General features: G+C 40.0%; 1 protein-coding gene across 17 annotated transcripts in view; it reads left to right on the top strand.

Annotated features, from left to right (window-relative positions):
* The window catches only part of NEO1 (neogenin 1), a 220,724-nt gene that overhangs the window by 94,198 nt on the left and 100,186 nt on the right, over positions 1–26,340 (top strand). For all 17 annotated transcript variants that reach the window (XM_068958976.1, XM_068958979.1, XM_068958974.1 and 14 more), the window contains exon 5: positions 6,849–6,985. In XM_068958976.1, the coding sequence (XP_068815077.1) occupies positions 6,849–6,985 (137 nt within the window). The remainder of the gene's footprint in view (positions 1–6,848; positions 6,986–26,340) is intronic.

The following is a 26,340-nucleotide window of genomic DNA, read 5'->3' as shown; positions in this document are numbered from 1 at the left end:
TCTTACAGCACCAGCAGAGTAGTTGCATCTTATTTTCATCACCCCCCCCCCCCAAAAAAAAAAAAAAAAAGTCCAGGGGCTCATAATCTGACCTGTCTTTAGCTGGAAAATGCAAGCTTCTGTAGGTAATGACCACCAGTTTGAATACCACTGAGAAGTTGTGCTGATGTCAATCTGATGGCACGTGATTTTTCTTCTTTTTTGATTCATTTTTTGTAAACATAAGAACTCATTCCCATAAAACGAATGGGTACAGACTTGTTAAGTTGCACAGTCAAACGTGATGAACTGTCGGAATAAATGTGCCTGGTGAGATCTTAATTTGTTTTTGTGGTATGCAAGATGATGCTGTATTACCCTTACAAATGTGCCCTGGCCCCCATCCCACCCCCTCTCCCTTACCCCGTTCCTCTCCCGGTTGTGTCGCATTCGGTGCACCACGAGAGTACAGCTCACTTACTGAGCAGCTGCTTTTGTTGTTTTCTTTTCTTCTCATTTTTTGGTATGGAGCCTTACTTTTCAAATCCTGCTTTGAATACTGCTAATAACTTACGAGTCTTTCTGTGCTGATTATCAAGATAACTTCTGAGGGCTTCACAAATGCTTGTTTGATTTCTTTTCCAAATACAGAGTAAGAAATTTTACAACGGGAGAGCTGAGGCATAGCTTTAGCAACCATGTTCAATCTTAATCTGTGCTCAATTTAAACGATGGATGAATTGATTTTTCAGAATATTTAAAGTCAACTTTTAGCATTATATGTCGTTTTGTATGTGACGAGTACAGCTTCCAGGTGACTTCTGCTACGAGATTTCATTTGACTTGCTGTACTACAGAGTCTGGTCTTGCTGAAGATAGTAAAGTTACTTTGCTTTGTTGATGAAATTTTTTTTTTGAAATTAAATTTATTTTGTATTAAAATAGCTCTTTTGCATAAAAATAAGACTTTTCTAGTTAACGTGGCTTTTCTTTATACCAAGAAAAAATGATCCTTATCATCTGGGCAGGTTTTAATGTACTTTCTGCCTAGAAAAATCTCTTAAATCATCTTTAAATATACATAGATATACACAATATAAATGAACACACATATATGCATGTGCATGCACACACACATATGCATATAAAAACATACATTATAAATATTTCTGTGATATATACACACACATCCTATTCCTATTCTTATATATACATATATATATACATATATGTGTGTGTGCATATACATACATACATACATACATACATACATATATATGTATGTATATAAATAGAATAAGGACCGGAAACAAAATTCAGGTAGCCTGGTCAAACATTTCCTCTTTTTACCCCTTGTTAAATGGTTTAGGAATATAACCTTTTCTTTTTACTTTTGTGTTCTAACTGTGGCAATTCATCTAATACAGAACTGAATGTTTTCCTTTCAAGCTCCCTTGTTAATAAGAGTCTGCATAGGAACCTCTATTTCACAAATGATTATTAAGAATTTAGAGTGCTGTGGCTTTTGGGGAATAAATATTTATTATAAGACCAGATAAAGGTCAATTTTGATGGAGGTTCTGTCAAAGACTGCAACAAGATTTATGTTAATGGCTAAATATGAGTAAACTTTAATGATGGTAGTCTTGCCATTTGTTCAAAACAAGAAGCCTGGAATGCAAAATACCGTGAAACCGTTTTGCTATATAAAATGTTTGTCAAACCAATTTCTTTTTTTAATACATGCTTAGAAACTTTATTTTAAAAACCGTTTGATTTGTCGGTAAGATGATAGCATGTGAAGTTATTGCCCCAATATGGATTGACAATAATCTGAAATTCATAAAATACTTGTGATAGTCTAGCCTTAAGGCTAAATGTGCAGGCAGACTTCTAAAATACATGATTTTTCTGAGCTTGAGAAAAAGGAGGAATCATTGCACTTTGAGTGAGAAACTAATAAAGTTAATGCAGTGCTGGAAGGTTCCGTTGCACTAGCTCTTGAGTCCTTTCAGAACGTGGTAAGTTAAAGATTTTAAATATAAATTAATAACTGGAAACAAAGTCACCAAAGACAGTCAGTCATTTTTAAATGATTTAGTAAAGTACATTTATTATGAATGAATCATCAATACGGTGCTCAAAGTGAATTTACAGAAAAAGTAGACATTGCCTCTGATTAATTAACCTTTTGGCTTAGGAAGACCCTCGTAGGGTCCTCGTAGGTCAGAGCAGTCAGAGGCCAATGGTTGCAGTCTATCTTCTTTTACGTGATCAAACTACAACAATCTTGCATCATACAGTAAGCGTTCCTTGAGCTACAGGTGGAACATGCACCGTCACGCGATCCAAGAGGCAAAGACCATACGTCTTTGTCGTGCAGCTGTGGGTGACTGGTTGTGCGTTTTGGTCATTGAGATGTGTGCTTCTGGCCATGTAATGGGGAGGAATGGAATAGTCTCAGGAAAGGGGCAGCAGGGAGTAGACTCTCTCTGCTTGCTGCATGCCCACATCTGATGGGTTGTGCAGGAGCAGGTAAGCAGAGAACGGCTGTTGGTTATTCTATCATGTTACGAATTGGGGACCCCAGTTCAAGAGGTTAGACAGCTCGTGTTGTGGTTCCTCATAATGGAACATAAAGTCCATCAAAGGCTATGAAATACCCACATTCCACCCAGGACTTGGGGAAGTCTCTGTCCTCAGGAGCTGAAGAGTAGGAGACTGTCCAGAGGAAGGGTCTCCACGTGCTCGCGCTGTCCCCATACCCTTCTCTAGGCATCGCTGTTTGGCATCTTGGGAGAAGCAGGATACTTCGCTATGGGAACCTTTTTGATCCTTTAAGGCCTTCCTTACTGTATTTTAGTGGTTGTGGAGATAAAAATCACTGGAAATAAAGTTGAAATTTGGCCCTGCTGTTTGACTGCTTGGATGAAAGTTTTCATTGAATTGGCTTAGTAGTCATTACTAATAATCTTCATGGTATTTAATATTTTTTGTGGAACTACACTGTTCAAATTTGAAAGAAAAGGTTAAGCCCTATGCTAAATTGAAAGTTATGCTGCTGGTCCTTGTAGCTCTAGAGTAAAGCCTCAAAATGTGAAGCGAGCTGCCGCTAGGCTCAAACCGAAGCAGATGCAATGCAAAAGTGCAAAAATCTTGTGATGCAGGGTATATCACTCATAATTCTGAGGTGGAGGATTGGCAGCACTAAGGCAGACCCACCCTGTCATATTCTCCACATGCAATTCAGCAGTTCTACTGAATATGCGTTCTACTTTTTCAGCTGGATTTCCTCTGTAAACTCAGTACGAGTAATATCTCAGCCAGGAATTTAGATGACATTGAGAGAAACAGAAGGAAGTGGGAAAGGCCACTGAAATGTGAAACAATTTGGAAGAAAAAAAACTATTGTCATTTTTGGAAAGCATTATTTCTAAATAAGTAAAATCTTCATGCTGGAAACTTTAGGTGATATAAAAGGCTATAATGGAGATGTTATATACAGGCAGAATAGTTCTTCACATTTTGCCAACTTTGAGCCTTCCAAAAATTTGTTCCAGAAATGTCCTGTCTGGCTAGGGATCCTGCTGTGTGAAGATTTGTCTGTTAGTGAATGCAGGAGTAATTCTGTGCTTTTGAGAAAATCTGAAATTGAAAAATGAAATTTCACTTGAGGTGGATGCCAGGATGGATTTTCGGTGCTTGGGAGGCGAGCACTGAGTTTCAAAAGTGCAGAAGATGCTCTTCTGCTTGGGACCCTATCCACAGTGTGTGGATCGATGTTCTGCTGCTCTGAGCTCAAACGGCATATGTTAGGTAATCCAGTTTACATGTGGACATATGCTTGGGAGAAAATACAACTGCCTGTGTATCACAGGAAGTTCTGTCAAAACCTGCAGTAAATGAGATGGTTGAGTTGAAAATAAACAGTTGAAAGGACTCTAAGCAATAACTATATTTAATAAAGCTATTGAATTACTGCTAACTCTTGAGTGATGCAAGTTGTTCAATTTAACAAAATACTTTTATATCATAAAAAAGTTTACAGAAAATTCCAGCAGGATTCAAGAGGATACTGTGGTTGTATGGTGAATCGGTTTCCAAAATGGGGAAATCACAAAGCTAAGGTTGCACGTGCAGCGTTAACTTTCTGCTCTTGCTGTATGTGTTAAAGCAGTCTTGAATTGTATAACACGTTCTTAGGTAAAATGTGGGTTTTTTGCCACGCCACACACGAATGTGTGATATTTTTGATTACATAGTATTGTTTGCCAGGGCCTCTGAGCGATTTGTATTAAGTGAATTACACTTGCCCAACTCAGCAAAGGTTAAACATAGCCGGGAAATTATGGAGATTTTTCTGGTAGTAGATTCAACAAAATCTAATATACTGTGTAATTTTATCTGCTGTGCTTTACCAAGACTGCAAAGAGATTGTAAGATGTTTTGGGAAAAGTAATTTAAAAAACAAACACCCTTCCATCCCAGCCCTCAGGGTATAACTGGCTGCTTTACTGCATACAATAAAGTAATAAAGATTTACTATATTTTATCATGCTGAAATGCAAAAAAGTATGAATAGGTGTTTGGAGTTGCTCAAGACATTTTATGTCAAGGAAGTGTTTAACAGTGTAACTAAAGGCAGTATGAAATACATATAAAAAGCTTGAATTTGATTTTTGCCATTCCCTGACACTTAAAAATTCATTTAAAAGATTGATTATTCAAACTGCATTATTGCTTTTACGTTAAGCTGATTCTTTGCGTCTAGTATCTAAAATCTGATTGCTTTGCTCTTTTTGTGCAAATGCTTTGTTGCCCTTACAAAATTAAGAGGGTTTTTTTCTATTTTTTTTATAAAAGCAGACAGTCCAGACAGTCAGATTTGCCTTGGATAAGTTGTAGGCTTCTAGATTTGGTTTCACTTTGGGTGCTAATTTTAACACATTTGTGTAGGTTTAATCTAATGAATTTACCTGGACAGACACAATAAAAACACAGGAAAGCAGGAGGGGAAAAAACGTGATACGAGTTTGACGGCTCCTGTTTATGGCACCTTTGTACAGATTTTCCTTCTTGCTCACAATAGGAAAAGGATCGTCCTTGACCATCCTTGGTTACCTTAAAGTTTTATGGGTTTTTTTTCCCTACCAATTAATTTTTTATCTGATCTGTGATAGAAGAATTTTTTTGTCTTTTTCTTGACTGCAACAACAACAAAATAGCCATCAAAATCATCCAAAACGTATCTTCCTAGTTCCTTACTTTCTGTTGTTGAACTACTTTTGAGTAGTTCCAAAAAAGCACAAACTTTTTGCAGTCTTCTGCTGAGCTACAGCCTGTTAGCCATGCTATTCACATACTCCTTTGCTATTTCTTGTGGCATTCTTTTTAAAGCTCTTAATGTGCATTTTGGAACATATTTTCACGCAAATTCCCTAACCTTTTCCAAAAAACCCCAAACTTTTTGAAGTCCTTTGAAATACTTAACCCTTTTCCTCCTGTTGTTAGATCAAGGGAGCAGGATCCCTTTCCTTATGGTAGGCTTGGGTTGCACATCTCTCTGGACTCTTTTAAGATTGGTTTCTTTCACTTAATTCCAATAATGGTTATATCTGTTCAGGTTTTAAATATACTGAGCAAAAATTTAATCAACAATTATAGCAGTGCCATAAATTCATATTAAAGAGGTATCTAGTTAGTGAGCCAAACACCTTTGTGTCATAACAATTTATATTTCCACTCAGGTGAGAATATTAGTTTTACTAACATAATGCTAGTAAAACAATTTGAAGTAGAGAAAGTAATTGTATTGACCGTTGTATGTCCGCCACCATATAAAGGTCAAAAACCAGTTGTTTGTAGTAACGTGCTCTTCAGTTAGTATTTTGAAAAAAAAAAAAAAAATTCAACCCTCTCCCACCCCCCAAGCCCTGACTTTCTAGTGCCAGACAAATTCGTCAGGTAGCCCTCCCCCCCGCCCGGTTGCAGCTCAGGATGGTTTTGGATCTGTATCCATTCAGTGGACTTCGTGATTTGTTTTCTCAGCTTTGGGTTTTTTGGTAATGCTACTGGCATCATATTGTGAACAGTTGGAGCGATGAGGATTGTTGGAACGTTTTCCAGTACAAATTCATATTGCATAAGGGGACATGATGGGTGAAATGGGAGGAGAATGCAGAAGGAGGCTGAGGCTCTTCATTGTTCACGTAGCATCTAAAGCAGGTGATATACAAGGGTTGAAATAAAAACCCTTCCCCTCCACCCTCCCCTCCACCCCTCACAATTCATGGAGAAAGTTCTATTCTTAAATTTGTCAGCCTGTTGACTTTGTCTCAGAAATTTCTGTCTCTTATCCTGAATTCTTGCATCTTACCAAAACAGCAACAATTAACTAGGCGGTGTATAGACTCTGCAGCTGCTTGTTCCTTACGTTGTACGGGCATAAGCCTGCATGTTATACTTGACCTAACTTTTTTTGAAGCACTAAAGCCTTCCCAGCTGTACCTCCAAATGTTTTGCTAATGTGATTGAATTATTTAATTTTTCTTAAATGTTAGCTGCTACTGCCTACATACCTTGGATCGCTTTTAGTTGGGAAGAGCTGAAGCTGAAAGTGTGAAAAGATGTATTGCTGTTGTGCAGAGTTGATTTAGTTGAACTTGGTTTTAAATGCGAAGCAGAAGTGGAGAATCTGCCCACTAGCTAAAAATTCTTCTAACTTGGCACCTTGTAAATGGCACCCAGAAATATTACACCCAAACACTTCTTAAGTTTATTTAGACATTTCATACAGAGAACTTGTGTGTTAACAGTCCATTTAAATCCATTTTTTCCATCTAATCACCAATATGTCCTGTTTTGCACAGCTATGAAAGATTTCTTTTACTTGCGGGAGGGAGCCTGGAGATCCGCGAGGTTACGGCGGGTGATGCTGGGACGTATTCCTGCGTAGCCGACAACGGGAACGAGACGATCGAAGCTCAGGCAGAGCTTACGGTTCAAGGTAGGTGGAGCGTTTAACTTTCAGAGGGAATCGATCTCCAGATGCCTGTTCTCCGGAGTGTTATTCTTGTGTGGTCCTTTGAAGACTTGGCTGTAAAAATACTTGGATCTTTATTTATATGACAGTTGTGTCCATGCCCTTTTTCCGGCCCCCTTTAAAAACAAACAAACCCCAAAAAACCCACAAGAGTTAAGTTTGCTGTAAATATTGTGTTATGTGTTACTCCGATTGATTATTTGACCTGCTTGTAATTTCACAAATATCGAAATGAGGAATTTGCTTACATAATGTGTCTTCAGTGTGGGTAAAAACTGTTGTCCCTCCTTTTCAAAAGGAGGACAGAGGGCCTCAATATTGGCCGATATAGATGTTTCGTGGTCCTGTCTTGAGATGGGCATTATAAAAAGTGTTTTTCATAATCCTTAAAAATACTGCTATTTTCAAGGAACTCACCAGAAAATAAAAGCGGATGTATACTTATTTAGTAAGTTCTTGTTTTATTGCGTGTATAATGACTTCCGTTGCTTACTTTAAAAAGCTACTTTTAATAGAAAAAACTGAAGATAAGAACTGAAGCACTGATTTAAAAAAGAAAAAAAAACCTCTTATGTAACCTGTGCAAATAACGTAGACTTATTTAGGAGCAAAGAAAATTGGGTAAAAGTTGGACTTTTTCATCATTCTCAGATTTCATGAAGAAATATGCTTTTTTTCTTTACATTGGAGTTTTGCACTGATTGAAGGTATTTCAGCTAGCTTGAACTCGTATGTCTGTGGTTTGTATCCGATATCTTTGTAAGAACTTCACTGACTTATTTTTCAAGGGATTGTGGTACAAGAAAGTATGTCCTAAAAATAAGTCTGAAGGGATAAAATTTAGTCACTGAAAAACTTTTAAGGAATGCTTAACTATAGGCAAAACGTTTATGACAAAAATGGGATGCGCTTTCTTTACATCGTGGGATAACTGCTCTCCTATGCTGAAGCAAAGACATGCCAGCAGAGTTCTTACTCCTCTCCCAGCACAAGGTATCAAAGTTTGACAAGGTTTAGCGCTCAAGGCATGGTATCAAGGAGTTTTACGTGCCTTAGCTGGCCATTCAGAAAGGTGGCTGTGTTTTTGGTATAGCAGAGCTGGAGAAGGTCAGCTTTTGCCTTCTGCAGGTCACTGTCACAGAAGCATTTTAGCTAGACCTGCCCTTTTTTAAAAGTGGGGAAAGAATATCTGAAAGCTGTGTTCCCTGCGAGGCCTGTTCCAAATGCAATATTAGGTCTCCTTTTTTTTTTCTTTTTTTTCCTCTTCCCCTTGGCTCTTAGGCTGAGAGAAAAATTGGTGCTGTGCCTTAAAGACTTGTGTGCTTGATTAACAGCACTTTATCATGATTTTAGGTCACCCAATGTATGCTGGGGCTTAATTTAGTTCCAAATTACATATTTTACAGAATTGGCATGGGGCTTTGAGCTTTATGGGCAGTGGCAGAAATTAGTAATATTAGTGATATGACACAGTTAAGCTAAGAAAATCGTTATTAAAACTGAGATTACGGCCTTAATTTACCATACACTGCCTGATCACTTAAGGATGGAAGTGATCCAAGATCACTGTTTGTGCCATAATGTAATGAGATTTATTATTCATTTCGTTGTGAAGTTTTAAAATCTGTTCTACCAGTTAATCCTTTCATGCTGAATTTTTCGTATAGGCCTGGGACAAAATATTATTAGTTCTTCTTATGCTTTGATGTTAAAATATATTAAAGATTAGTCAGAATGTATTTTGGAAAGTTACATTTCTGGTTTTATTTCTTAGTTCTAAATCTTACTAAGTTTTACTTTCCTTCAGCATTGGGAAGTTGCTGTAGAGAGTAATTGCACTTTTCCATTACCGTAATATGGTAAAGAGCTGAACAGTTTGAGTAACTGTTATCTGCTCCTTGTATCATTTTCTTCTAGACTAGAGAAATTGTTATCTTTTCCTATCTACTGACTATATGATTCTGCTTATTTTAAGCTTCTTCTATCATTCTTGGAGATTAAAATCTGGCAGAAATTTATTAAAAAAAAAAAATTGAAGTTTTTTGTATTTAATTCCTTTGTTTCATCTCTTTTCCTGTATCTTTTTCTTGAGGCAGCTGGGGTTTTTTGTTGGAAGATTTCAGCAGCATAGTAGAGGTTGTACTAATGCAGTCAGTCTCCCCCTCCGCCCCATTAACATTTCATGATGGCAAGATGGCAATTCAGTGAGTCATTTGTAAGTCTTCACTTAAGTGTGGGTAAGATGGCATTATTTGACAGTGTTAGGACAGTTAAAGTGAAATAGTGTTCCTGTCGATGACTCTTAACTGAGATTTCCCTGCAGGATGGCAGCACAGGGTGCCGATTTACTGAAATCTGCAGGTACTTAGAAATAACCCATGCTACTGAACTGTAAGCTTGAATTGTGTATAAAACACCGAGCGCTCATTAAGACCAGCTTTCCTGCATCCTTTAGTATGGATGTTAAGAATGGAGAAGTTGACGTGCGTTCTCGTTGGCGTGGGTGGTGCCAGTGGCCGGAGCAGCAAGCCGCCGCTCCCCAGCCGCGTTGGCGTGATTACCTGCGTGCTTGTCCTTTCGCCGCAGGAGGAGGGCAGTTGCTGACCCTCGTCGTCGAAGGGTAGGGCGTCTTGAACCATCCCGCACTGAAGAGTGCCCTGTGCGCCGTTGCCCAGGAACGGGTGAAGCGCAGCGCATCTTTCTGTGCTGCTTGGGGTTTTGGTATAAGGTGAATGGGAGGTAGCTGGCGAGAGCTTATCTCAAAGTGCATAAAAATACACGTGCTGATCAACCCGGAGAGTTCAGGTTTTGCCGTTAAATATGGCACACTCTTGAGTTAGATAAACCTTACCTTAAAAACTAAGGGAGTTGACCCCATTGCTCAGGGATGCTCTAAGATATTATCAGTTTCACATGCATTGAAAGAAGTCCTTTGAGCAGGCTACCCTGTGTAATTAAAAAATGCTTGAGTATTGTGTTGTTATAATGTTTAGTTAAAAAAATATTTGGTGTGGTTTCCTTACATACATTGCTTTAATAACTCGAAAAATGTGATACCCGAGGGTCCAAAACCATATTCCACGAACTTGTTTCCTCCGTCCCTGTATCCACAAAGTATATCTAGGAGCTTGAGTTCAAGCAGTTTCATTTTATTCAGAGGTCAGTGGGACATTAATGGAAGACTTCTGTGAAGACTGTTTTAGCAATATGTGAAAGGTATAGAGTACAAGTCCCAAGGATACAGGGGAAAAATAATATTTCACCACTGGTTTTAAAAAAAGTATTTTTAGTTGAGATAAATCACTTAAATTTTAGGTGGATTTTCATAGAAGAAATAGTGATTTTTTTTGTTTGTTTTTTTTTTTGTTGTTTTTTGTTTTAACCTAACTTACTTTTTTGAGTAAGGCAAAAAGAATCATAAATGAATACCTGTTTTCTTTGTCTCTATCTGTACCTTTACCTGTGAAACATCCCGGATAAACTTCAACCTTTTGTTAAACGTTACCAAAGTAGTAGTTAATATATGTATGAAGGGAGTTTTTAGAAACACACAGGAAATTCAAAATACGTAATATCTAAAGTACATATCTAAGTACGCAACGGCTTTTAGTATAGAAATTGCCTGTAATTAATTCTGTATATTCTGTTGAATGACATAAACTGTTGTTCCTGAGCTCTCCTTACTGCTGTGCCCGCTGGAAAGGTAACTGTCTCTGTCCTGACAGCCCCCTGTCATCTGTTGACTCGGCTGCTTTTTGTGAACTCTTTGTAAGGCGTTTCAGTCAATTTATACAGACTTTTTAGATGAGTTTGAGCTAACTGGGATCACTTTGACTGAAATGGCCTAGGGAGCGATTGCCTGAGCAGCTCGGTGGTGGATCTGCGTTGTTGCAAAGGACGAGACACCTTGAAGGAAACTCTCATGACTGTCCTGCATCAAATAGTTTCAGAAATTAAGAGATTCCAGTTGTGTGCGTGCAAACCGAGATTTCCTGTGCCCTCGTGTGCGGGTGGTTGGGCACCAGCTTTTCAGTTGGCACATTCCAGAAGTGTTTTGGATGAGGAAGAGGACATGAAATGTCCTGGAGAGAGACCTATGCTTGAGATAGCCCTATCCCCAAATCCCTGTCCACATTTGATGCGGTCTTCAGGAAGAAACATAACATGTGGGTGCTGCTCTGTACTTGCTCACTTTTCCCAGAGTTGATAAAGGGTCCATCAGGCCAAGTACCTGCAAAGCACCTTTGCCAGGGTAGATTGTTTCCCATTAAGGGAGGCAATAATTTGGTGTTTGAAAATGTTTGGTATGAAGTCATGTTTCTGTGAGCTGTATTGACAGTGTTATTCCCCTTCCCAGCAGCAGGCCCAGTGGTGCCCTGGGTACCAGATTTATTTGCGACACGTGATGAATCGAGAGCACTGGAAAAATGTGTTTTGCTCTCAGCAGCAGTGAAAGAATCTGTAGTATTTCTGTTAGATAAGAGTGGAAAGTGATGAAAGAAAAGTTGGGGAAACGAATAGTACGTATATTTAAAATGCGGTTGGCCAGCTTCTGTTCAGTCTAAAAACTGTGGCCTGGAAGAGCCGTAGTGGCAGTTAGATACTGAGAAGGTTATAAGTTCATTCTTCATCTGGGAAATATTTCAAATTTATTGCTGTGTCCAGAGCCCCTGGGATTTCTGCAAATACTGTGACGCGCGTTAGATCACTGTTTGAGCTTCCTGTCGCCTGTCTTGGTGCTTATGCTGCAGATAATGAGTTTAGGGGGAGTTTTCTCTTTGTGTTGAAATATTTACTGCAGTTAATAGTGAGCCACAAAACAATGAAACACAACAAAAATTCCATTTTATTTTTCCAGTGCAAATTATAAAATTGATAAGGCAGGTCTGAAGCCTTTCAAAAAAATGAATCAGTCTATACTTATGCTTTGGATGAGAAGAGTTAAACTGCTCTTTTTGTTATGTTGTCTCTATTCCTGTCTTTCAGTGTTTGGGGGTGTTGCAGAAATGTAGCTCCTCAGTCATCTAGGACAGCAATCAGTGTCTAAGAGCATATCTTAAATAACATACATTAAATGCTTTACAGTATTGCTGTATTAAAATTAGAAATAAGATTAAAGGAAAGTGTATTTTTTTAAAGATTTATCCTCTTTTTTATCATCATAAAAGATCTATCATCTTTTTAGTGATAAATTTGAGGGTGCGCGTGGCAGTAGTCTGATCACCACCTCATTTGTGCTGCCAGAGTAAATTGTATGAGAGGGAAAAGAAACAAATGCAAAAGTATTTTGATAGAATCGCTTTTATGCTTTGAAAGGAAATGCCTGAAATGTTTTAGTGTAGCTTTATAGTCACATGCTAATGAAGACTCCTTATTCTAGCAAAACATATATATTTTGTGCTGTTTTTCCTGCCGTGCTTTCTGTGCAAGTACTGGATGGCAATTTAGATAATAAAAGAAATCTAGATTAAAGTCTATATTTTGTCTAGTCAGTTGGTTTTAAATTGGTAGTCGCAGTGACACAAATAAGATTTGAAAATATTATGTTATTACTGCACAGCAGAGCTGTAGTTGGTTAGTCTAGACTGTAAGACTTGAAACATTATTCTCTTTGTGTAGCACACCTAAGTGCATTGTAACGTATAAAAACACCTGAGATGATGATAATCATCGCTTCTAACCCTTGGAGCAAGGCTTGGTGCGCAGAAGAAGAAAGAAACTTAGTTTTCTCAAATCTGTGGACGTGATTGTCTTGGAAATAATTTGTAACGTTACAGTTATTCAGCTCCATTTTTCATTTAGCCTTGCTATTTGCTGTTGGAGTAATAGATGTTTCTCGTATGCAAAACATTATGATTATTGACAGGTAATGAAATATTTCAAGTTTTGCATTTGAAGATCTTGGCTGAAAACCTAGTTGTGGTCATCCCTCCATTGATATTTGAATTCTTTTTCCATTTTTAGCTCTGAGTTTAATTACTGTTGTTTGTCCTTAGGAACAAAGTAGTCTAAAGCTGTTGACTGGATTTTAAAAAAATAGTTTGAAAAAGGGTTCCCCTTTACACTATTAAAAGGCTTTGGTCAAATAGTTTCCCTCCTATCATTTAAAAGAAAAGCACCAGGAAGTGAGGTAAGTCAAAGCAGGTGGCCCTTTCTCCATAGCTTTATTTGTGAAGGTGGCAACCTAATAGCGTATTTAAAATCCTTTTTTACAGAAAAGCACATCTTTTGACTTTACATTGTTTTTAAGAACATTTCTGCTGCTTATGTTGAACGAAACTGAAGTTCCTGAATTTTCAGCTAATTTTTAAGTATCTGCTGTGAACTGTTGTCTACCATGGAGGGGCTTTAAAATGTTTCAGTGGGATATGCGTATCTAGCTGCAGTAATCTCATCCAACTGCTGATTAGACTTTGGTACTTCTTGGGAGATCAAAATATTATCAGGTGGTCTTTGAGGAGACTTTTTTGTTTTTTTTTTTTATGGTACATTGGCATTCAATTTAAGTCTGGATCATTAAACATAGTTGTCTTTTCTGTTGTAGTTCTTTTTTTTTTTTAACATCTCATAAAATATTGGAAAAAGTATGGTTTCTTACTTGGTGCATAGGAGACAGGTTGACTCCTCATGTGCACTAGTCGCAGTTGCCATATGGACTGTCCAGGTTGCAGAGAAGGAACCTGAATGAACAGGATTATAGACTCTGTCTTGCACAAGAGCAAATTTGCTTTTATTAGGTGCTCCTGCCTTACTAACCAGTCTGAATTAATGTTCTTAAGAGTTGGATTTATTAAGAATTTCTTTAAAAAAAAAAAAAAAAAGGGTTGGGGGGGAGAGGAGAGGGCTTCAGGCGGGAAGAGCCTAATCTTTAATTAGTCTTCTAAAAGTACCTCTGACCAGATCTTAATCTCTGGCAGATGCTTTGGTAAGAGAATATGCCATCCTTCACAGGAAATTGTAGATATTGGAAAACCCAATTAAATCTTGTAACAACAGAGTAATATGTCTGGGCGATGCTTACTTTTGCATTAAGCTTTCATTATTGTTGGAAACTATTCTAGGAAAGAAATTTGAACCAGCATTGGAAATTGCTGAAACCTTTCTCATACTTTCTAGATTATTGATTTCTGTTTCTAATTAAGCTCTGTGCCGTATCTTGATAATAGGCTTCACTTCAGTAATAAAGTCAGAAAGTAATGTGTAGCCTGATGCTGTAGAAGTCTCAAACTTGGGACAAGGTATTCTCTTCTTCTGGATATATCATAACTGTGGTTGGGGGTAGCTGTTAATGTTAAAAAGAATTTCCGTACTTCGAGCACACTATTTCTTTCCTCTGGAAAATGCAGCGTAAGTTCTGTTAACAGTTCTTGTTCTTTCGTGATACAAAAGATTTGAAGTGAGGAGTCTGATGAGGGGAAGGTGAATAAAATAATCTCACTGTATTATTGGTCAGTACTATTACACTTCACTGTGTTATCTATTCTCAATGGCCCTTGCTGCTCTCTAAGTGTAGTTTATATTTTTGGAGGTGTATAATTTACTTATGGATTCAACCAAACGGTATGAATAACTACAGATATTTTTTGAGTCATTTTTGCATGTTTGCCGCTAGCATCACCCTTGCAACATAAGTGTTAATATTATAAACCAATATTTGAAATTATGAGGAGGCTCACTCAGGTTTTACCTAGAACCCCAAAATTCCCATCTACATGACATGCATATTTATGATGCTAAACGTAAACTTAAAGTTCCTTACATCCTCCAAAACATCACACTTCTGTAGTGTTTACAGGTACTGAGATCAAATTTCTGCTGCCCACCACTACTTTGCAGAAGTCTCGGGCTCAGCTGAAGCTCTGACTCGCTCTGCTCGTAGTTCTCATTTTCTAAATCTTGCTCTGCAGTTTGCAAACTGTTGTAGTTTTTGTTGTTCTTGAGTTTTTTTGTATGCCTTCATCTTTTTCTAAGACCAGGAGGACCATTTGTGATACTTTCCTATACGCTTTCTGCATTATATTATATCAGCCAGGGAATTTTGTGTGGTCTAATGGCATATAGCCATTTGAGCACAAGTATTTCAGAAAAGTCCCCAAGCTACAGTTACAGCAGCTCTTTTAAAGGAACATTACTGATGCTGCAGTAGCCATCTTCTAACTTGTCTGACTGTGGACAAAATGTTATGGTGATGGCAAAAGACCATGTGTCCTGGTCTGTCCTGTTTTTGCCGTATTTCCAAAGTGTGGGACAACAAAGCTTGTTAAAGGAAAGCTTGCTATGCTTCTTGATACAGACGCAAAAATTTGGTTTCTTTAATTGGGCTTTTTGGAGCCAGTTTTGCTGAAATATTTTGCAAAAAGGATTCCCTTGCAGCAGCCCACGCGTTTGAAAATTGGTGCAAGTCACCGAAGGATGAAAACAGGTCGGCCTTCACGCGCAGCGATGTCGACCCTGCTGCTTCCTTTTGGTTCTCCGTGCTCCAACAGGGCACGCGGGCCGGGAAGTTGCGAGGGGCGCGATGGCTTTGCAGGCATCCCTTCCGACGGGGACCGCCGCGCGGTAGATGGGCTGCCGTGGAGCCTTCCCAGGCTCTGCGGTCGTTACAGTAAGCAGCAGGCTGTTTTGGTTGCCGCCTGCGGAGTGTGACGTGCTCAGCTGCCAGCCGTGTCCCCCGCCGGCCGGCAGAGCAGGATGAGGAACGGGAAATGGGTGGACCGTCGCTCCGAAGGCTGCGCCGGCTTCTGGCGCGGCGTGTGAAAGGCTGTTTGTGAACCCGAAGTTAATGTCGCTCTTTGATCATCCCGTATCGGAGGGTGCCGTGCTCCCGGGGCAGTTAGCAGCACGCCTCTTTGGGCAGCGAGGACGGGAAGGACCCGGCAGGGTTTGGACGCCGGCCTGGGGCCGAACTCTCTGGAGTGACCTCCCAGTGTCGGCAGTGCCATGCAAGTGTAGCTATAGCGGGAGGAGTGGGTTGACGTGGAGGTTTCCCTTTCCCCTGCTGCTTGCAGCCTGGCCGTGAGGCTGAGAGCAGATAAGCGCCGGCGAGTACTTGCGAGAGGGAAGGAAGATGGGAAGGAAGTTCACAAAGCAGAGGTTTGTTCCCAAAGTTGGGTTATACTTCTCAAAAGCAGTCTCTTCCAACACAGTGACAACTGGAGGCCCAGCCAACCTGGAACCAAAGCTTTTGCTTTCATTGCACTGTGCTTGTAGCATTTTGCAGTTTCGGTGTTTTTCCAAAACCACTTGTTTTCCTGACCGGAGCAGCCACATGGCAGCCAACACGTTTTGTAAAAATGCTTTGGGCCTCCATGGAAATTCTCTCCTGTTTCTAGCAAAGACGTATTGGTGACAAATCATTAACCTCATCAGGTTAGAAATACCGAGGTGTTCCCTTTAGGGTAATCTTGATTGATGAATGTAATCCGTATTGCTGGGATGAGCCGTAGATTACACAGTGCTACAAAAAGTTTGGATCTAGCAACCATGGTTATAACAGCCATAACCCATTAATGTCCAGGAAAGTGATCTTTTTTTGAAAGTTTACTTGCTGTCGGCCAGGTTCGTTGTATGTCCCCTAGTACTTTTATTAGAAGCGACAGGGAGCAGCTGTTCCTGATGCATGTTCTCTCTAGCGCTAATTTTATAGATCTGTTGGAGGTTTTATATTCTACTTCCTCGCTCTTCTTCTGGAGGAATGCCTCCAGAACTGCACCTACGTGAAAGGTGAGGTGCACTGTGCGTTTAAGCAATGCCATGGTTGTTTTTTTCTTACCCTCATTCCAGGTTAACAGTACTCAATCAAAAGTCTGTTTTATCATCCACCTCCTCCCCTCCATGTTACTTTACATTTGCACTGAATTTCTGCCGCTTTAAGAATCTACTTCCTGCACCTGGGCATGCACTATTCAGCTGCTGGGGGAAAAAAGGCTGGAAAATAATTCAGTGAGCTTCTCTGAGGGAAGAAAAGTTATTCTGGTCTGTCCGTGGGATACGGTAGTGCTCCTGAACTTCTTGTACTATTTAGAGTCATGCTAGAGGAAGGAGGATACTTCTCTTGCTCCTTTATTTCACTTTTCTAAGTTTGGAATCATGTTGATGAATGAGGGATTTTGATAACATAGTTTTGAAGGGACACATATATATGCACACATATACTCAAACACACCCTTAAAAATTGCATTGCCAATACCCCTCGTGTCTCTATATCCCTCCCTCCCTCTCTCTATGTATCTATCTCCATATATATATAAAAAAAGTACCATTAAGCAACCTCAAACCAAATTATCAATAACGCATACAATTCACATAAAATGGTTTTCCTTGTAAATGTTCTCGAGTAATCCTTGGGGATAATGAAAATGTTACTAAATTAAGCATCAGTGTCTTAAATATCTGCAGTGTAGAAACTGATATTGAACTAAGGGAATTGTAAAAGCTGGTTTATCTTTCAGCTAGAATTTCTAATAAATTAAGATCGTATTAACAGGGCTTTGAACCAGCTGCTGCTTTATGGAAAAACCTACTCTCACGGAATAGCTTTAAAAAAAGTAGTATCAATAATTTTGGCCTAAATAATCAGTTATAAACAGTACACGTTTTTATGTTAAGTCTAATATTTAGATATGTTTTTGTCTCTTCTCACAAATCATAACGTATTTCAATAAGGAACTGGAAAATTAAGACATTGATTTAGCTCAAGGCCCCTTTTCCTTGAAAGCTTTAAGGCTAGATTGCAGGACAGTGGGTGGAAAAAGAAAATAAAAAGAAAAAAAAAACCTGACAAATATTTATCCCATCTGATTTTAGACTTATGTGTCTAAATGTAGTCAGTGATGCTTTCAGTGCTTTTTCAGGAGAATCGGGCACTATATGGCTAAGAACTCCCCACTTAAGACAGGTGACTGAAGATGAGCAGTAAGAATGTTCTTCTGTGTAAATGTACCATCTTTCAGCATTTCTCCCTGTTCCCTCCATCAGAGACATGCCCTAACTTGATCGTTAACCTGCAATTTGTAGATTGAGGAGATATCTTTATTGCTTCTCTATTACAGAAAATGTCATCTGCTGGGTGAGGTGTCATACATGCAAAATGACAAAATGTGCTGTTTTTAGCATAGATCCGAGATGTGAGCTTGTTGCATATTGAATCCAGACCTCCGATGTTCTGAATTTATGCCATACCTCTAAGTATAATTTTATTGAGATATTGAAGTATTGGTATCTCCCAAAATGGTGTTTTATTAGAAATGATGCTATGTGTCCATGTACTGTGTCAGGCCCCCCAAGAGTTTTGGGTAAAGCAGTTGCTTGGGGCTGGATTGGGCATGCCCACCTGATGCGACCGTGAAACACATGTTCGTTCTGAGCACGGTGGGAAGCAGAGCGTTAGACGCACGAGGGATTCGTTAGGTGAAGATGTAGGCATGTAGAAAACTAGTAGGGTTTGCAGACTCACACTGTTGGGTTTAAATCTAAAGAATCTGTGATCCTTTCTGTCTTGGGGCTCAAGCGAAGAAAAGGAGCCAAGTACAATTTTGTCAAAATAACCATCTACAATAGACGCTTCTGCCAACCCAGGAACTGTACCTCTTAAGCAACATAAACGCTGACAAAATCTGTAGTGTTGGCCTTAGTTTAAATAAAAGGGTTTACTCGGCATAGGATTTGCCACCTTGATTCTCAAGTCAGTTATGTGATGATTAAATATGTAACACTGTGAATTAGAAAAAAAGAGAACTGTGCTGCAGTGCAGTGCGGCCAGTCCTGCCTCCGTCAGTCATTTCCTTGCACTGCAATGCCAAAGATAATGTTATTGAGGTGACTTTTTAATTTTTAAAAGACAGGCAGTGAAGCCTGCCTTCTGTATTTTCTGTATCTATTTTCAGCTCGTCTTTTCATAACATAGTTTCCTTTAGGTTTCTTGGAAGAAAGTATCTAATTCCATGAATTGTCTTATCACGTATGACATGAATACATAAGATATGCTATATGAAGCACAGCATTAGGCTCCTTATGGCTTATGCAGGGGTAATAATTGATAATGGGTAGAAAGTTCATCATCTGTACAGCTGTCATGATACTGTAAACTTTGCCTGTTAACCATAAAGCGGAGGAGGCAAGGTAAGCCAGGTGGGTAGTCCAAATGGCTGAACGTTGAGGGTGCTTTTGAGCCTTTGTTAAGGACTGAAGGAAGCAGCGCATATAATCCTAAAAGGGAGGTAGGCTGTAGGGTGTTCTTTTTTGATTACTGTTGTTATTACCTGTCAAAGAGAGATATGACCCTTTAGAATCTCAATTAAAAATAAAAAGCTGAAAGATTCAGTACCAATTTTTAAATTGTTTATCCAAAGACTCACAAGAAATGTAAATGTGCGAACTGAGAAGCTCATTAAAATGCCTTTTTCCTGTAAGTGAGAACTGTTTTTATAGAAAGGGTGCCTAAAATGGCAAGTATTTTTTGTCTATGTATCAAGGTCATCCTTTCATGTTTAACTGGTTGAAAAAAATTTTAAGTTTGATTCTTGGATTTATAGGTTGGTGTTGTATGCTCTTCATTTTGATACAGAATTATGCTTTATTTTTTGTACCAACAAGTTTCCAGTGGGTAATGATGAACTCTGAGGGAATATTAAAATGGAAATGATAAAGAATGCCAAGTGCCTAGAGAGACAATCTATCTGAAGTATACATGTACTTTCTTTAAAGTTAATTTTTATGCTGGTTAAACTGACTGTTACACCACAAGATAATTTGTTTCTCTAATGAGAGATAGATCATTGCAGTTACTAGATGTCTTACTATAAAGCCACAGTTCTTGGGAGGGAATTTTATGCTGAAGTTACGAAGATGAAACAATTCAGTAACGTGCGGTAAGGAGACGGGCTGTTACCTATGGTGCCTTATTCCCTGAACAGTCTTGCAGTAGTGCAGCTAATTAGGTTTTCTCCATGATGAGACTGATTTAGAAGGAAAGCACCTTAGAGTTTTGATTCTTTAAATAAAGCCTAGTTTGCTTAGTTACAGGATCAATTTAAGTTAAACGCATTCTTCTGTAGCAGATGTGAAGCACTTGGAGGCAGAGGTGATCTACGAAATAACTTAAAGCTGTTGCGTGTGTGAACAGGATCCAGGATACTAGACAGAAGGAAACCGTGGGCCTACAGCAAACTAGTTAATGGTTATTTAACTGCAGTGTTGTACTTTGTATTGAATGTTTTCCTAAACAGTCCTGCTTTCTAGCAGCTCTGCTGCTCTGTCTTTCTTTCAAGTATGACTCAAGGACTTCTCCTGTGGTTGCTCTTTCTCGCGTTCAGCGAGGCGTGGGCTCAGTTCTCTGTTAGACAAAGCGTTTCAAAAGTGAGCGCTCGCACTTGTATCATATGTTGTAATTTAAAGCAGGATTGTACTCGGCGGGGTGCCTGCAGAAAAGGCATCTCACAGGTGACGTGCCTCTGACTCGCATCGTATGTTTTTGATTTCAGTGACATATTTTGGTTTGAAAGTACAACTTGTTGTGCAAAAGAGGGTCTCTTCTTGTTCACCGTAACTTCTAACGCTTGGAAGGCCAGATGCAAACGTTTGGGGTTCCTGGTGCAACCTTGCTGTCATTGAGAAGTTAATGCACAAAAATATATGCTTTCTAAAGAGGGCGGTTTGTCTTTTTTTTAAACTGCATTGACTGCAGTGATGATAAGCATGCAAGTTGCAAAAACTTCCAAAAATGGTACTTTTTGGTAGTAAAGACCTCAATCTGTAAACACAGGAAACAGTTAAACTAATAAAGACAGTACAGTTTTTGCATAGTCATGTTGCGGAGTGGAACTGTGCTTGAAGGCTATATGAAAGTTTAGCAGTCTTTGAAAATAATCAGACTTCATGCTCTATAACTCATCTAGCCCAACAGTACTTTGGAGTTTCAACTGCAAATAATTTGGTTTGTCCATTCTAATGGAATATCTTTCAAGAAATGAATGATGCTTTCCATGATTGCAAGTCTGCATACTGTCTTTTGAAAACCTGAGGGCAAGCTTTGTGCATAGCAATGAAGCCAGAAGACTAGCAGCACAATTTAGAAAATGTCAGCCCTCTGTAATGAAAAGGTCTCTTTCGAGATTAGTTTAGCAATTCATAACTTCTGAGAGTTCAGTCAATGCTGTTAAGCATATCTTTTTAGTAAATTCAACTGCTTTCGTTCTGAATATGTGCGTGAGACTTTGGGGAGAAGTTTTAAAACAGAATTTTGTCATTCCCATTGCCTTTTGGCAAATATGTGCGTTTTCAGTATACCTATAATTAGTTACTTGTTTATTCTCAGTATCAGCAATAACATAGCTCAGAGTTATAGCTTTGTCTTTTGCCCTCTCTTAGTACGTCATGAAATGCAACAGATTGAATATGCTGGATAAAATAAGGTAGTTCTTAGTGAAAAATTAATAGAAAAGAAGGCAGGAATATTATCCTATTACATTCTGGTTTGCTGAAGGGAAAAATAAGGTCCAAATCATAGTACAGTAAAAAATTTGCTAAAATTTTGTTTTGGGCAACAATGCAAGGATTTCTGTGGAATGGGAAGGGGAAACAGCTGCTGGAGGCTTTGTGTAGGTGAAAGAGGAGGTTTTGTTGTGTAAGATCAGGCCACTGAGGTTTCATGGCATGTAGTATATCTATCTTTGGCACTGACTGTAGATTTCCTTCCAGTCGTAAACTTAATCTAAACAATGAATGATTATTGCTCAACTAATTTGCTTAAATCATCATTAGTGTGATTAACTATTATAGGACGGATTTTTCAGAGCTGTTGATCTCCCTGCTACTCCTTTTTTTTAGAACTGGAATAGTACATCCATCAACTTGGACGATGAAAAGGAAGAGAACTGATGATTTAAACCACCTATTAATTTATGTAAAATTTAGCTCTTTTGACGATGGTCATGTTAATAAATGCTTTCTAGGAAGGTTCTAGCGCTTTATCAGTGACAAAGTTGTCGCTGTTTAACTTGCTGACTTCAAATTTGAATAATCCAGATTTTTGAATCGCTTCTTCCTGATATACTGACAATTACTGTATTGTATTCATATTATGAATTCTCTCTAGTCTGCAGTTTCTGTATGCTAGGAAGGATTATTTTCAAACATACTGAAAACTTAATTTCTGATTCGTTGATTTGAAATACGTTCTGTATCCCTATTTTCCTTCTTTTCCTACCTTAAGGAATACAAGATTTACTGGATTTTTTTTTTTTTTTAAAGAAGATGACTCTGAGGGTATGTACTTCCCTGATGTTCAGTTACTTCCTATGGGCTAGTAAATTAAAAGAAAAAAAGACATTTATACTACATAACGTTTCAAGGTAACCAAAACCGTGAAGGCAAAGTAGTTTGGCTTTGAAATCATGCCTTTAACTCTGCTTTTCTTCTCTTTTTTTCTTTTCTGACTGTGGAAACTAAGGCAGGGATGTAGTTTCGTGGTGTTAAGTTGCCGCTGGACAGACCGAAGGGCAAGGCACTTTGCGCAAGGCACGGGCAGCTCGGGGTAGCCCCCTGCCCGAGCGGGGAGCGCTGCGCAGCCCCAGCGGGGCTTCCCTGCCGCTTCTCGAAGCGTGATGAGAAACACATCCCGGGGTTAAGAACACTAGAAATCGAAAAGCTTAATAACGTGCACTTTTGTGTGACGGATCGCAAGTTGTAAGGAACCGATGCTTTTAAAAAAAAAAAAATTTAATAGGAGCACATAGAGTTGCGGTACAGCGTAGGGTTGTGGCGGCCTGATGTCCAGAGTCGTCCAGAAGTTACAAGGTACTCCGGATCAGTCCTGGCTCCAACTTAACCCACGCTTAAATCCACAAGATTTTCAGTTCATCAGCGCAGTAAAAAGTTTTAAGTGCCGTACTGGCTGAAATACAGCGCCGAGTGTCCCAGCACCCGTGGAAGCGAAGGTGTGAAGCAGCCTCTTGCCGATGGAGCGGCGGACCGCCGCGGAGGGCCTTTCCCGCCCTGGCGCTTGAGGAGCTTTTCTAATGCCGCAGGCGCCTCAGTCTGCGGCTGGCCCAGTGGGCGCCTCCCGTGCCGACGGCTCACCGGGGTTTGCGTCAGTCTTGAAGGACTGTAGGTGCCGGCTCCCACCGATGTAAATACAGGCTTGCCTTTCCTGATACAAAAAAGGGAAAGAAGTGGGCGCAGAAACGTGAGGGTAGCTGTACTCGACCAAGCTAAAGGCTCATACGTTCGATGTCTCGGCCCTGACGGTGTCCAAAAGCAGATGGCTGAGAGTTTAAGTAAAGGGCAAGAATATATGTTGCGTCCCTTGAGTACTGCCTCATTCTCCAGCCGTTTGCAGACTGGGGATTTTCCGAGCCGCGTGTAGTTTCTGCATTATTTAGTAACCCCCGATAGATTTCTTTTCCGTTAATCTCTCCCTTCCCCTTCCTGAGCCCACCTAGCATGCACAGCGTCCTGTGACGCTGAGAGGAAGAGCACCCTCTGTTTTGAACCTGATCTCTGTTACCTTGATATGATTATTTTTTTTTTCCTTCCCCCAATTTGCATTGGAAACGGTGGGGAGCAATCTGGCCTCATTTCCCCAGCCGCGCCATGCGGGATTTTATAGGCCTTTATTGTATCCTTTTCGACCGTTTCTTTTCAGGCTGGACAGTCTGAGCTTGTTTGCTTGCTCCTTACAGGGACGTTGTTATCGAAGTGGATTGTAATTAAGGTTATTTTGAGGATTGGAAAATTAGAAGGGACTTTGTGAAGATAGGCCTGCATCCACTGATCTGGAAATGAAAGCGGTTGGATGGCTTTTAATAGACATGTGAAGCAAGCTTACAGCAAAAATGGAAAAGCATAAACTCTCCAGCTTTTTTGGCTTGATCAGAAGAAAAGTATTTTTCCTGGAGGCTGATTACTGTAGGAGTATGCCCGCTTCCCACGGTAGCGTGTTGTGAGAAGTCCACATCTCGTTTGGTAAAGATGAGAGGGACTTAGTGGAGCAGTGGATCCAATCGGTTGTTTTTACTCTTGTTGTCCCCAGGTGATCTGAGGCAATCTGTGTGCAGCGAGCAAACAGTTCAGTATTTAAAATTAGCTTAAGATTGTGCCCCTGTTGGCCTTTGCCAGCTTCCTAACCTCTCTGACACGCGTGCACCACCCCATTGCAAAGGTCACACAGGCGAACGCTCAAAAAGCGGAAATTCCAGGGTTACGGTTGCAAATTGTCTTAAATTTATCTTGTCCTTCCCGCTTGTTACAGGGCAAAGTTAGGATAATCTTAAATTACACGTTCTCCGACTGTATCTCTGCAGGATCTTCCTGCTTTGTGCATGCACGAAATTCATAGCTGAGAAAACGCTCAATATTTGACTCTCCCCTCCCCCCCCGCCTTGTTCAGGGGATAGTGCCATGATTTATTTAGTGTGCTCTGTTCAAATCCATATTTATTTCTATATTTCTATTTTGGTATCAGCTCTGTGGAATCTGAATGATTCATAAACACTAACGAATGCGTTTTTGCACTATGCTGAAATGAAGTGGCATTGAATCCTTTTTTAAAATTGACTGAGACACAGAGGAAGAAAGGTGAAAAGTATCTAGCTGTTTTAGCGCCCGGTTTGAGACACTTAAACATTGATTTTGTTTTTTCAGAATATGCCCCTCTCAGTATGTCCCTGTAGAGCGGTGGCTGACTTGGCGCGCTTGCGAGCGGGCAGCAGTTCTGCAGCGCTGCCCGGGCAGTGACCCAGATCACGAGGCATCGGTGTGGTCACCTGGCAAAAACCAAATTTTCTCTTCAAGCATCACACCGCTGAGGCAGACACAGGGAAGAAGTCTACTTTTCGATGGCGGCGTTAAAACGAGCCCATTTGCTCCCTTTGCGTGGCCTCTTCCTCAGGCTGCGCTCATCTCCGGCGGTAAAGGAGCTGCAGGGAGCAGCTCTCTGTTGACCGCCGCCGCGGGCGGGCGATGGGGCACTGTCCTTCCCCGGGGGAGATGGCAGTGGGGCATTTGTGTCCGTTCGCGGAGAACGCTGGACAGCCGTTCCCCGCCACGCCGTGCCTTCTTTGTGTCTCCATCAGCCCTCTCCCTTCGTGAGCTCTTCTACACGTTTTGGTGCTGTCAGTACCGCCGTTGCTCTCACGGTCTCTGTGCACCAGGCCATTTCCCTCCCCATATGCCTGTTTTGTGACTGCCCTGTCTCTCTCCATCTGTATCTCGGGGCCTCTGCCCGAATTTATCCCACCGGCGCACTCCTTCCAGTTTTTTCTCCCCGTTCTGCTGTTCTCCAGTGCACCCTCCTTTCTCCAGGTGCATCTCCTTTCTCCTTTTCATGTGCATCTCTGATTTTTCCCTTGGAAGATTTGGCAAATGCATGTTTTGGCAAGCTATAATCAACAGAAAAATGTGTTATTACAAGGCACTTAGTTGTCATTCACTGTAGATTGCGCCCCCAGTCTTATGTATAACAATAATTAAAAAAAAAAAAAAAAGAAACCCGAACCTTTGTTTTGTAGTCTGGTAGAAAGATGGGTCTTTAACTGTCACAGAATCGCATAACTACCTGCTAGCTTTATGGTAACACTGCTGGGATTATAAATGTGTTAAGTGTGGTAATAGTCTTTTAAAAATCTTTGCTACAATAATAAATGATTAATGATAGTTAATATAACAAAATATTTAACTCAGGAGTAGAACTTTTTGGTGGATGTGTTTGAACTTGTATGCAGTGACACATACCTGCTGTGCTGGCAACTGCTTTAAAAAAACATACCTTTTGGGGGGGGCAGGGGGGGGAATCCCCATATTCAAAATAATAACTGCAAATGCCAGAAGTAACTGTTTTTATTTTCTATGGTGATTGAAGAGGTGCTGAGGATCCTTTCATTAAATAGTCTGAGCATAGATAGAGGACTGCATGTTAGTATTTCAGAGAGGGAGGAAAAAAATCTAAAACCGAACCATCTCCCAAGATTCTCTTGCAGCTTTGCTTATTAGAGGTGGCACGATAGTAAAGTAAAGTAGAAACTCTGGAAGTTTCTCATAGGAGTTAGTCCCGTGCTGAATATTTGGAAACAAGGGCCCGAAGGCAACAGGCTTCTGTCTTGCGGAGGGCTCTGTCTGCTGCCTCTTCACCACGTGCTCTTTCTTTAGAAGATGAGGGCCCTGGAATTCAATAAAATTTTCATTGCCTTTGGCACTGCTTTAAGAAGTTTAAATTTTGATGAGCATTCTAGTTATTCAGATGTTTCCATGGTACTTAGAGTAGATTCAGGGTCAAATAAGCTTGATTTCTCTTACAAGGACTGGAGAAGGAGAGCTTATTAAAA

Source organism: Struthio camelus, chromosome 12 (assembly GCF_040807025.1).
Source record: "Struthio camelus isolate bStrCam1 chromosome 12, bStrCam1.hap1, whole genome shotgun sequence".
Classification (NCBI taxonomy): Eukaryota; Metazoa; Chordata; class Aves; order Struthioniformes; family Struthionidae; genus Struthio; species Struthio camelus.
The sequence above is the reverse complement of the archived record's forward strand: the minus strand, read 5'-3'. Positions and strand labels throughout refer to the sequence as shown.